Genomic DNA, 11,965 nt, shown 5'->3' with positions numbered 1-11,965 from the left:
TGTGTGTGTGTGTGTGTGTGTGTGTGTGTGTGTCTGTGTGCTTGTGATTGCTCTCTCTCCGGCTCCGTGTATGATCCTTTGTGGCTCTCCTCTGGCGTCATTTCAACGCCCGCAACGGCGTAATAATAGGCAAGGAAAGAAAACCCAATAGTAGCAGTTGGAGGTAGTAAGAATATTAATTAAGAGGTGGATCAATGAGCGCACAGCAGGTCTTGCAGCCGCTGACGCCGATCGAGAATGGAGAGAAGTGGGATCATTGCATAGAGAACTTCATTCGAAAATCCAGTTTGGGACTGATCTCCGGCATTCTCCCGTCGCTTCTCATGGCGCGGTCCGTTGCGGCGCGTAGCTCTATCGTTTTATTCTGTGCGGGTGTCGGCTCTGGCATCGCGTACGGTGAGGCGCGGTACCTCTTTGACCATAACGTCCTCTTCGACCGCCGCCATATTGTACAAATAGAGCTGTTCACTCCAAAGAAGTAGGGAGAGAGAATGTATGTGTCTGTGTATTTTGTGTGAGTGCGGTGTGGGGAGACTGAGAGAAATACACGGAGGAAGTGTGACTGGGCAGTGTTAGGAACAAAGTGCAGCAGGTAAAGGAATGAGCGAAGGAGGTGCGGGGTGACGGTGGCAACGCACCACAGCTGCTGTTGACTTCGCTTCGTTGACTACAGCGTGGGTGTCTGTGTATGGTGGATAGATGTACGATGAGGAGAAGGGGGGGGGGGGGGGGGGGGGGGGGGGGGGGGGGGAGGGGGGTCCCAAATGTCTGTTTTTTCGTTGCGTGGGGAATAGGTGAAGCCAAAATGGCGTGGCCACATCATGGAGAGGAAGGGGCGAGTAGGAGGGCACAGACAAACAGAAGCAGTGACCGCGTGCGTTGTGGGTTAACACTCGTTACCTATGGNGGATGAGGCGAAGGGTGAGTTGGCGTTGTGCGCCGCCGGAAGAGCGTGAGAGAAGGAGCGGTGAAGGGATGCAAGAGGATGCATGTTTAACGTTGCATCTCCTCTCGTCCCATTCCGCACACCACGGCCTTCTCAAGTTGTGGACGGTAAATGTGCCCATGCTCCTCTCTCGTTCTCTCTCTCGTGGCTTTGTTTTTCTTTACAGGTCCAATAGTGTCAAGGGTCTTATTTGCTTGGGCACTGCGTCGCCTGCTGCGAGCGGTGAAGGGAGCTCTCTTCTGAGCGAGGCTTCTCTGTTTGTTTCTTTATCGGTGTCGCTGTTGGTGTATCAATGATTGACGTATAGCTGCCTTCATCAGGCCGGTAACGTGTGGTACTGCTATGCACCGAGGAGGAGATAGCAGGGAAGAACAGCGCGGACATCCACGGTGATGTAAGGCAATAGGAAGAGTACTACAAGCGTTAAAGGGCTAATCACTGCTTTCCGTGAATGTGTGTTTGGTGGAATGAATGGTCGGGTGGCTGTGCCCTTTCAAGAGCACTGCGAGTGTGGGGCGTGGTGCACTACTGGTGTGATTCTGGGGTTTGGCTGCAGGTGCTGCTGTGTGGCATCCAGACTGTGTTGGTGGGTGGATCACTCCAAGACGGGTCTGCCCTGGTGAGAGTGAGCATGACGAGACAAGCATGAAATGGAAGAAGGGGTATTCGCTCTGCTGCGTGTAACGTGGCGTCATCGAACATCTCTTTCTCTACAGCACCTTCTCACCGTGGCGTGCCCAGCCAGTACACAGAGGCACGGACATGCACGCTATTTACTTCGTTTCTGTGCTATTTTTTTTTTTCTTTGGGCTTCCTTTGCTTCTGTGGAGAGATATTGTGCCCTCCCCCCCTGTGGACCTGCAGTTGGGCAAAATAGTTGCTGAGGGACAGCAGGGACGCACGAAGATACAAACGAAGACACACACACACATACACCCACTCACACACTTGTGCACATCGAGACACAGATCCTTTTGTAGTGGCGCAGTCAAAATGTCGGCCACCCATGGCATGCTCATCTACAACAACGACATCACGGCTGACAGCCTGGTGGACACGAAGGGCACCCGCAAGATCACAGAGGAGGTCTCAAGCAAGATGCCGAATTCATCACTGTTTAAATTGGAGAAGGAGGACCACACACTAGCAAACATTCTGCGTATGAAGCTGCACGAGAATTCGCTGGTGCACATTGCAGGTTACCGTGTGCCTCACCCCACGCAGCACCGTGTGGAGCTTCGGGTGCAGACATCTGCCGACGGCTCGGGCCGTCCGATTCCTACGCCGAAAGACGCTCTGCTGGAGGCGATCGATGCGTGCATGCAGGATCTGCAAACATTTGAGGAACAGCTCCGCAGAGAAGCACAGTCGAAGGGCCTGGTGGCAGAGTAGCACTGGGAAGGTNGTGGGGATGCTGTGCCTTTTTTGTTTCTCATTAATACGTGCCGTTCTATCCGTCTGTGTTTGTGTGTGGTGAGAGGGTGACTAAAGTGGGCGTCAATAGTAAATAACTTCTGGTGGACTGCATGACTGTTTTGCTGTCAATTTTCTTGACGTTGCTTGTTTGCTATCGCGTAGTGGTAGTCTCCCATACTTAGGAAAAAGTATCCAGGTGCTGTGGTGCGTTTCCAACGGGTAATGGACTCAGAGGGAGATACAGTGGCACGGCATCGGGAACCCACACCGGCGACAGAAAAACGTCAAGCTTATAAGAATGGACGCTCAAGCCGACCGGGGGCGCGCAGCACGGCGAAGTTAATGACAAATCCGATGAGTATCGCCTTGATGATCGTGTGGACCATTTCCTGCGAAGGTGCACTGCTGCTAAACATATTGGCCGATGTGTTCCAGAGTAAGGCACCCGTATTCCCGCTGGTTCCTACTATTGCCACAACTATAGGGTTGAACACGTTCTGTGCCCTTCTAAGTGCACTCCTTGGCCGAGTCGCACTTCGAGGGTTCCGCTTGTATCAACCCTTTCTCGGTGGACAGTCTTTTGTAGTAATGCAGGGTTTCGGGTACGGTATACTTGTGACGACGAGTATCATGCAAATGGTGTACGTAGAACAGTTTGATGTTACCTCTTCTGTATACCGATACGGAATTCTGACGGTTTTGGGATGCTTCAGTACAATCTCATGTATAACGCTGATGACATCCCTGCTGTTCTTTGTACCAAAGCGGCATCGGCGAAGGAGCATTATTGGAAAGAACGAAGAAGAAGCATCCACAGATGCACTGGTATGGTGGCATGACCTTTCTGCATCGCCAAATGGCGAAATCGGCATTGTTGTTTCATTCTGTTTTGCCATTCTTGCGTGCTGCTCCTTCTCGGAATACTACCCAGCCATGCGCCGCGTAAGCGCCGTCGTTGGTGCGGTGTTCCTCGTATTTGGCATCTTCATGGTTCACGTGGCGATCGGCTACTGGTACACGCCTGGGTACCGCCTCTTCATGCCCAACGCCGGCACTATCCGGATGAGTATGATGCAGGCATTTGGGTGGTTTCTCGCGGCTGTAAATTTACATTTTTACATGATACTGTACGAGGCGGGCCCTGATTCACCGTCCTCGTGGCACATTCTCTGCGGACTGAGTTCCGTGATCAGCTTATCTACACTGCTTCTGTTCGTGCGGCTGCATCGTTTTCCGACCTCATCACAGAGTGAGATGTCTCTGCTGGGAGAGTATGGACCACTCATTCTCACCCTCGCGAGTGCCATTCACGCCGCTGTGGTGTGGGGTGTGGCACTTCTTCTTTCATCAGAGAACAACGGTGTGGAGCCGCGGCTTCGACAAGGACTTGTCATGTGTCAGACACTCTGCTCCTTGCTCACATTTGCCATGCCACCGTGTACACACCTGCTCGGCCGCATTGCGTTTGGCAGGGAGTATGAGGTGTGGATGCCCTTCAAGGGTCCGCTGGAGTTTGTGGTTCTACAGAGCGCCGGTTGGACGTGCTTTGGGGCAGCCATTTTTTTCGCCACCCTGCAGATAACAGAGAACCTTCACTTCCGCTTCGTCATCATTCAGTCCTCGCTCACGGCAATGGCACAGGCCTTCATTCACGCTTCACTACACCTATTCGAGGAGGGACGCAAAGATGGACGGAGGAGTAGTATTGATGCTGCTGGTCTCAGCACGTCTAACAGCAGCGGCACGTTCCCAAGTGACGAGGTCTCACACTCTGGTAGCATAGATGAAGAGGAAGCGTATATGCGGGAGGCGGATCGCTCGCTTGTGACGACCGTGTTGAATGGGGAGATGCTAACAGCAATTCTTCTTTCCACAATTGGTCTCCTCGTACGCGTTGTAGCAGACGTAGCGGTGGGGAGTGGAAAAGAAATGGACGATATTATGCACATTCCGACAAACTCGCTTCTTGTGCTATCGACCATAATATCTTTTGTAGTAGTGCCACTTGCGCATGTGTCTATGCGGGAGAGAATTTCGATTTGGCAGCCGTTTGTCGGTAGCGGCGGCTATGTTGCGATGCAATCTATTGGGTGGTCTGTTTACGCTGTGAATATTCTCATCGTTATTGCCAACAGCTTTGTTGGTGAGCGGAAAAACTTTCTGCTTCCCATTACGGATGACCAGTACGTTTTCTTGGAGTACACCATGGAGGGCCTCTTCGCCATGGTGCCGCTCGTCTGCCTCATCATGGGCGCCTTCTTTGAGACGCAGGCGCAGAGCTGCAGGAAGAGCCTGCAGGAGCGATCACGACAGGAGGTGCTTGAGCTGTACCGCGTCCTGCTGCGCGCGATTCCGGATGAGGACGACCTGCGACACGCTGAGACGCTACTGAAGGCTATTGCTGGCCCACGCTGGATGGAACCGCCGGCCACTGATGGTGCTCGACTCATTCGCGAGGATGAGGAGACGGCGCGGGCGCGGCAGGAGGCAGCAACACACATTGTGACAATCCTAAGCGTGGCGAGTGCGTTGGCATTTCTCTCCGCTGCCTTCCTTGCGGAGCGCCAGCCTGTCTTCACGCTTGTATTCGGCGCTGCTGGTGTGACAGTGACAACCATCTCCTCCTTCTCCGTGCACTACGTCTACGGTACCTTCCTGCACCGCGCGTCGGGGCGGTACTCCTTCTTTATGCCCTTCTCCGGCGGGCCCACGTTTGTGATGCTGCAGGCGGTTGGCTGGGGTTTCTACACCGCGTCAACACTGCTCATTGCGCTGAGCTGCGCAGAGGGGCGCGGCTCCGCCATTGTCTTCACAACTGCTGGCGTCTTCAGCGTCAGTGCGCAGTATTCAATTCTGAACTCAGTCCCCCGCTTCGATCCGACGCCGCGGCCAAAGTCGCTGCTGGAGCGGAACGCGGAGGGCATCATGGCGGTGCTCGCGCTGATCGGATCCTTCGCCTTCGCTGTGGTGTACGACCTATACACACAGTCTCGCATCACTGGGACGGTGTCATCGCTGCTGCCCATCACCGTGTCGGCGGTCTCCACATGCTTTGCCGTTCCGCTGGGGCTTGTGTCGCTCGGGCGCAACGCGGACATGTCTACTCTCTCGCCCTTCTCCCTCTTCGACAACTCGGTCAACTTCGACGGCAGCGATAACGATGCCGAGGACGTCGACCTCTCGCGCACGCCGAGATCGGGTGTGGCATCCTTATCTGAAACGTTGGATGACCCCTCCCCATTACCGGGTTTTATAGGGATGAGCCACCACCGGCAGATGAGCGAAATGAGTACTGAAAGCGGCAGCGTTGCATCGCGGCTGAACTCATCGGCGTACTTTAGCGACGGACAGTCACCCCAGCATCGGCAACACCGTAGAGGTATTCGTAATTCAGTCTACTTGTCGTGTTATTTGGTGGCTACTTTCTTGGCGTTTGTGGTGACAATGCTTGTACCGTTTCTACTTGTTCATATTCTGTACAGTCATGCGTATAGTGGACTGACGGCACTACGCGCGGCCTCGAGTTCACTTCGCTTCCTGTTGACGGGTTTTGCAATCGCCGTACTGGTGCCTCTCTTTGCTCCAAGGAGACGACGCAAGCACCGAAGATCGCTTTTGCGCCGTTTTTACAGCGCTCTTTGCTGTTATGCAATCTATTCTATTCCAACCGCCGTGGTGGTGGGGTCTTTTGGACTTCCACTCGTGGTAGACACGATGGGTGCGCGGTGTTTTGCTGTGAGCATGACTGTAATGTCCTGTATCTCAACTATTCCCTACATTCATCCCGTTTCAACGTTGATTAATGTATGCCTCCTTGGCTACTTCCTGCACTACCACCTCTACACGTGTCTGATTAAGGGTGTGGAGCCGTTTGCATTGTGGAAGTTTGTCGCCGATACCGTCTTCACTGGGTACTGGTTGTGGTACTTCCGCCGCTACGTTGGGAGACCGCACATCAGTGGTCGCCTATACAGTGCCAAATCTCGGGATTTTTTCCGCCGTTATGTCTTTTCCAGCATCGCGGACTACTTTGATCTTCGCATCATTGTCGACGGGAAGGAGAAGGAGGAGAAGGAGAAGGAGGAGAACGCCGGACACGTTTCTAATGATTGCGTTGATATGAATGACCCCGAAAATAAGTACCTCTTCTCCTTTCATCCACACGGTGTGTTCCCTGGCACCGCAATGTGGATGCCGAACACGCAGCAGTGGGACAAGGCAGTGGGATGCAACAACAAAAGTTACGTGACCTCGCATTGCGCGGATGTGGTGTTTTCTGTCCCGATGATGCGCGATTTTGTACTCTCAGTAGGCGGCTTGAGTGTGTCGCGTAAAGGTATTGAGGGTAGCATCGTAAATGGTAACAGCCCTCTCATTGTCACAGGTGGCCAGGCAGAGATGGTGTTGACAAAGATGAGCGATACCGAAATGCATCTGGTTACACATCACAGTGGGTTTGTTCGCGTTGCGATGCTGCACCGGGTTCCGCTCGTGCCCATCATCTGCTTTGCAGAGCACAACGTGATGGCGAATATTAGTCTGCCGCGGATACAGCGGTATGCCGTAAAGAAGGTGGGATTTCCGTTCCCAACGGTACCATACGGACGGTGGTACCTGCCGCTGCCCACCACGCGCCCCCTCACTGTTGTGGTTGGCGAGCCGATTCTGCCGGAGCCCGGCATGGACTCGGCGGATATAGCGGATCACGTCCAACGATACCAGAGGCGTTACTTCAAGCATCTGCAGGTGCTATTCTTCAAGTGGCGTGCGAAGGCGGGGTACCCTGATATGAAGCTCGTGCTGCACAACTACAACGATGTTCGCTATATCTCGCAGCCGGAGACTGAAAGTGATGAAGAAATCGACGGGCTATTCTCGGAGGCGGAAGACGAAGTTAACGAAGAGACAACGGAGGGGAACGGAGCAGAAGAGTAAATGTTGCCACTATTAAAATGTAGAGGGCAAGTGGGATCGTTCGGAAAAACAAAAACAAAAGGGGAAAGAGGCTTTGAAGCACAAATAGATTAATAGATAATCCTCTGTCTGAAGCCGTGTATTTTTGATGTATTTGTCGCTCTGACTGGATAAGGGTATGCCTAATTCCCCCAATCAAAATTGTGTAGTTTTTTTTTTTTTTGCATAGTGCTCCTCCTCGTGCGCGGGCAAGAGAAAGGATCTCGAAACCAAAAAAAAAACGGGAAGGATATGGGAGAGAAGGTGAGAAAAGGGATCGTAGCTAAATTCTCGCACCCCTACCATGACTCCCTTCTTATGGCTCTCCTTTTCTTCCTCTCTCTGTGTTCGAGAAGGTGGAAAGGTACGTTCCCTGAGTTTGCAGTTGGAAAGCTATGTCTGCGGAGCCGAAACGAGAGACGCCCTGCCGCGCAACATTGCGGCAGCAGCAGCAGCAGCAGCGGCAAGGCGATGACCTTAGCAAAAATAATGATATTATGTTCAGCATCCCCCGCTTCTCCACGCTTTCGCTTGGTGTGGCCTGGACACTTGGGTTCGTTGTGGCGCTGGCAGCTGGCGTACTGGCTGATGTTTTTCAGAGCAACACGCCGACTTTCCCCCTTGCACCCACAGCAAGCCTTGCAGTGGGGCTCAACAGTCTGTGTGCACTCTTGTCAATTCTCCTTGGCTACAGTCTGTGGGATTCCTACAGTGTGTACCAGCCATTCGCTGGAGGGGAGAGGTATGTCCTACTTCAGGGCTGCGGGTGGGGGTTGATGGTCGCTGCCTCAACGCTCATGGTGGTCTATCTTCACCAGCTACAGCCGCCCTCATTCAGCTACGGAGCGCTCACGATGTTGGAAGGGCTCGCGGCTGCGGGAAATGTGTTCCTGGTCGTGTCACCTTGGTTCTTTGTGCCGTCAAAGGCGCGACGAAGGGGTGGCGGTGGCATGCCGCCACCGTCATCCAATGAAGCGCCACGCTCACCGTTCCTAAAGCCAATGCTACATAGCCCCAATTCGGAATCTGGTTTGGTTATCATATTATTGTTGTCACAGATGTTCCTGTGCAACGTTGGGGCACTTTGGCGGAGTGTCTCACGGCCCGCTATGCTTATTTTCACTGGCCTTCATGTGCTAAATGGTACACTTATTTATTCAACGATTAAATGGGGACATGAAATGGGTTTCACATTATTCCGAGGGCCAGTGGAGGCAGTGTATCTTGTGCTGGCATGGCTGCTGTACCTGGTCGCATTCGCGGGTGGAATCGCACTATTTCTCACCAACAAAGAGGCACCACAAGTGGCTTTTGGCTTAACAGCACTCGTTACATTTGTTGGTGTTGCGTCTATGCTCGTAATTGTGCGAACCGCTCAAGTTAAGGAACACATCATACCACTTCAGTCTACTGTTGCAAGGTACGGTCGTTTTGCCCTTTCAGCTACAGCAGCAGCAACTGCGTGCATTGTGATTGGTATCATGCACTATGTGCAGTCGCAGCGGAGCAACTACGGTCAGACGGTGGAGGGTCGTGCGTGGATTAATGGCTTGCTTCTTTTCCAGACGCTCGCTGTGTTGTTTCTGCTCATCTTGTCACCCATGACGCATCTCGCGGCGCGAGCCATTTACGGTGAGGCGTTTAGCTTCTTCCAACCGTTTCGCGGTTCACGAGGATTTGTTATTCTCCAGGCGCTCGGCTGGACGTCCTTCAGCGCTTCCATCGTGTGCGTGACGTTCCACATGACGGCAACGGATTTTCGTTGGATTCTCTTTACAACTGCCACCGGCGTTATGGGGCAATTGTTTCTGCAGTTTTCCATTGCCGCATTTTCCTCCGAGAACCCCACCGCCGCGGATCCGTCACAAAATGGAAAGAAAGAGACTCGTGTTGTGGACGAGGGGAATGGCATTCTTAACGGTGAACTGATTGTTAGTTTACTGCTGCATCTGACTTCCCTCATCCTGCGCCTCGTTGTGGATATCTCTGCAGCTCAGCCTGAGGGTAACATCCCGATTCCGCGGGACACACTGATCGGCTTCGCGTCACTTACGTTCGTGATGAGCGTGCCACTGGCGCACTTCTCTGGGACGGATAAGGGCATTCCGTTATTCCACCCGTTCCAGGGCAGTGGGACGTACGTTGCTCTGCAGGCATTGGGCTGGTCCGTGTACGCGCTCTTTGCGTTGAAGGCGTTTGTCGTGCTTTTTATTTCCGTGAATGGCGCCGGCTCACTGCGCCTCCTCCCTGAAAGCATTCCTGTGCTGTGGTTCACGCTGGAGGGGGTTCTGCAGACTGTGCCACTTCTCCTGATCATTCTCTCGGTTGCCACGGAGTCGCGTGTGCGTTCCTCGCGGCGGCGTGGGCACATCGCGGTGGAGGATGCAATTGCGGTCATTAAGACAACATTGGAGAAGAACGTTGATACATTGGGTGCGTCTCAGAAGGCGGCATTGCAGGTGGCACTGTGGACTCTCGCAGAGACAAGCCTTGCCGCGCACGGTGTCGAGTTCAACAGACACTCCCTCTGCCTTTGTATGAACAGCGAGGATGCAACAGTAGCTGCTGCGGGAGAAGGTGATCTAGCGGCGTCTGATTCTGACGAGGCATTGCCTGCATTCTCAACAGAGGCAGGGACGCGGCATGGAGCTGCGACACTTCTTGTGCTGATGCTTTGTCTCGCCTCCGCAACCAGCTTCATGATAGCTGCACTCTGGACATCCACGGTGCCAATCATAGGCCTTGTCTTCACTTTGACCGGATTCAGTGTGTGCACCATCTCATGCGTAAGCATGCACTGCATTTATGGTCTGGTGCTGCATGGCCACACTGGAGCGTACACTTTCTTCATGCCCTTTAAGGGCGGCTCTGTGTTTGTAGCACTGCAGATTTCTGGATGGGCAAGCTACGCCTGTGTTTTTATTGTGACGCTCATGCACACGCTAGAGGACGCGGGGAATTATATCACACTACCCGCTGGTGCGTTGTTTTCGGTGGTGAGTCAACTGCTTATTCTTGCATCGGTTCCCAAGTTCAACCCGCGTCGCACGCACCGGACCTACCTGGAGGAGAATGGGGAGGGTGTTGTGGCGATGCTCGTATTCCTCGGCGCCTTCTCTTTCAGTCACCTGTATCTGCGTGCACAGGATTTTTTCCGACACGTGGGTGCTGCGGATGAAGAAGGAGATGCTGTTGGAAATGCAGATGCTGGTGCGTCTGCGGCTTTGAGGCGGTCCAAGGTACCCTTCTTCATTATTGCGATGAGCATGATGGCCACTGTGCCGTTTGTCCTTATTGCCCTTAGCAGATCCACTAAGCGATGGGTGAAGGTGGCAGAGTCGCCGGACAGCGATATCGCCAGCGACGATGATGACGGACGATGGGTGCGGCGCAAAACTGTCCTTGCGACTATTGCTGTGCGGATAGCGGAGATTATGATGTTGCTGCTTGGTATGGCCACACCCATGACATTCGCATTCTTTGTCTACCATATGGTGCATAGCCAACACAGTGGGGTACTTCGCATCGTGTCGTACTGGTTTCCGCTGGTGTTGGTGGCCGTTGCCCTCACACTTCTGATCTCGTTCGTTCCACACGCCATGAGTGATGGGTTGCTGGTGCATGTGGTGAGATTCAGGCGGTGCTTTGTGACGTTTGGGGTGTACTCGATCGCCACTAGCTGCGTCTTCTTTACCTTTGGCCCGGTGCTGATTGTCCCGTTCTACTCAGTTGGAGCACAAAACTTCCTCTTTACGTCGATCATGCTGGGTGTAGGCGGCTCCTACAAGCAGCTGCGTATGCTCTTGAGGTTCAATGTGTACGCTTTGCTCGGATACGCGACATATCTGGAGTACCTGCGCGTATTCGATAGCAGTACAACACTAGCTGCATTTTGCACGCTGTGGTATTACATGGTTGACGCACTGTTGCTGCTGTGGTGGCTGTGGTATATCACACTCTACAACGGGAAGCCGGAGGAGAGTGGGGCGCAGCGAAGTCTGGGCTTCTTGCAGTGGTCGGAGAAGTACCTCTTTGCGGACACCGAGAAGTACTTCAACCTTCGTGTTATTGTGGATGATGAGTCGGTGAACATGCGCGACAGCAAAAACCAATACATTTTTTCATTTCACCCACACGGTGTGTTCCCGGGGACCGCCCTGTTCTGCCCCTTGACGAGTTCATGGAAGCAGAAGATTGGGTGCAATGAGAAAACTCACATCGTGACACATGCCGCGAGCGTTGTTTTCAACGTTCCAATAGTGCGGGATTTCAACCTGCGGCTGGGGGCGCTGGCGGTTGTTCGCTCCGCGATTGAAAGCAACCTCTCGCACGGGAACAGCTCCCTCATCGTCACTGGTGGGCAAGCGGAGTTGGTGCTGACGAAGCGCAGCGACACTGTGATGTCACTCGTCACGTACCACTTGGGGTTCGTGCGGCTGGCGCTGAAGCACCGGGTGCCACTGGTGCCTATCATCTGCTTTGCGGAGAACAACGTGCAGGACACCATCCACCTCCCCAGTTTACAGCGAGCGACGCTAAAACTCCTCGGCTTCCCGTTCCCGATTATGCCGTATGGCCGGTGGATGCTGCCGCTGCCGCACCCCACCCCGTTGACGGTCGTGGTGGGTGCCGCGGTGCCAATGCCGCCCG

At 53.6% G+C, this 11,965-nt stretch overlaps 5 protein-coding genes across 5 annotated transcripts in view; all 5 read left to right on the top strand.

Moving 5' to 3' along the window:
• Window positions 1-194: 194 nt before the first annotated feature.
• Window positions 195-482, top strand: DQ04_03261070 (hypothetical protein; the record flags this gene model as incomplete). The annotated part of the gene is made up of 1 exon (XM_009312680.1): window positions 195-482. The coding sequence occupies one exon, from the start codon at window positions 195-197 to the stop codon at window positions 480-482; it is 288 nt and encodes a 95-aa protein (XP_009310955.1).
• Window positions 483-909: 427 nt separating this feature from the next.
• On the top strand, window positions 910-1,242 carry DQ04_03261060 (hypothetical protein; the record flags this gene model as incomplete). The annotated part of the gene is made up of 1 exon (XM_009312679.1): window positions 910-1,242. The coding sequence occupies one exon, from the start codon at window positions 910-912 to the stop codon at window positions 1,240-1,242; it is 333 nt and encodes a 110-aa protein (XP_009310954.1).
• Window positions 1,243-1,939: 697 nt separating this feature from the next.
• Window positions 1,940-2,338, top strand: DQ04_03261050 (putative DNA-directed RNA polymerase II; the record flags this gene model as incomplete). Its single annotated transcript, XM_009312678.1, has 1 exon — window positions 1,940-2,338. One exon carries the CDS (start codon window positions 1,940-1,942, stop codon window positions 2,336-2,338), a length of 399 nt encoding a protein of 132 aa, XP_009310953.1.
• A 246-nt stretch (window positions 2,339-2,584) lies between these two features.
• On the top strand, window positions 2,585-7,297 carry DQ04_03261040 (putative diacylglycerol acyltransferase; the record flags this gene model as incomplete). The annotated part of the gene is made up of 1 exon (XM_009312677.1): window positions 2,585-7,297. One exon carries the CDS (start codon window positions 2,585-2,587, stop codon window positions 7,295-7,297), a length of 4,713 nt encoding a protein of 1,570 aa, XP_009310952.1.
• Window positions 7,298-7,710: 413 nt separating this feature from the next.
• Window positions 7,711-11,965, top strand: part of DQ04_03261030 (putative diacylglycerol acyltransferase) — a gene marked incomplete at both ends in the record, with an annotated part of 4,539 nt that continues 284 nt past the window's right edge. Inside the window, one exon of the mRNA XM_009312676.1 lies at window positions 7,711-11,965. This exon is cut by the window's right edge and continues 284 nt beyond it. Within this exon, the coding sequence (XP_009310951.1) occupies window positions 7,711-11,965 (4,255 nt within the window).

Source organism: Trypanosoma grayi (assembly GCF_000691245.1).
Source record: "Trypanosoma grayi strain ANR4 Tgr_326_V1, whole genome shotgun sequence".
Taxonomy (NCBI): domain Eukaryota; phylum Euglenozoa; class Kinetoplastea; order Trypanosomatida; family Trypanosomatidae; genus Trypanosoma; species Trypanosoma grayi.
The sequence above is the reverse complement of the archived record's forward strand: the minus strand, read 5'-3'. Positions and strand labels throughout refer to the sequence as shown.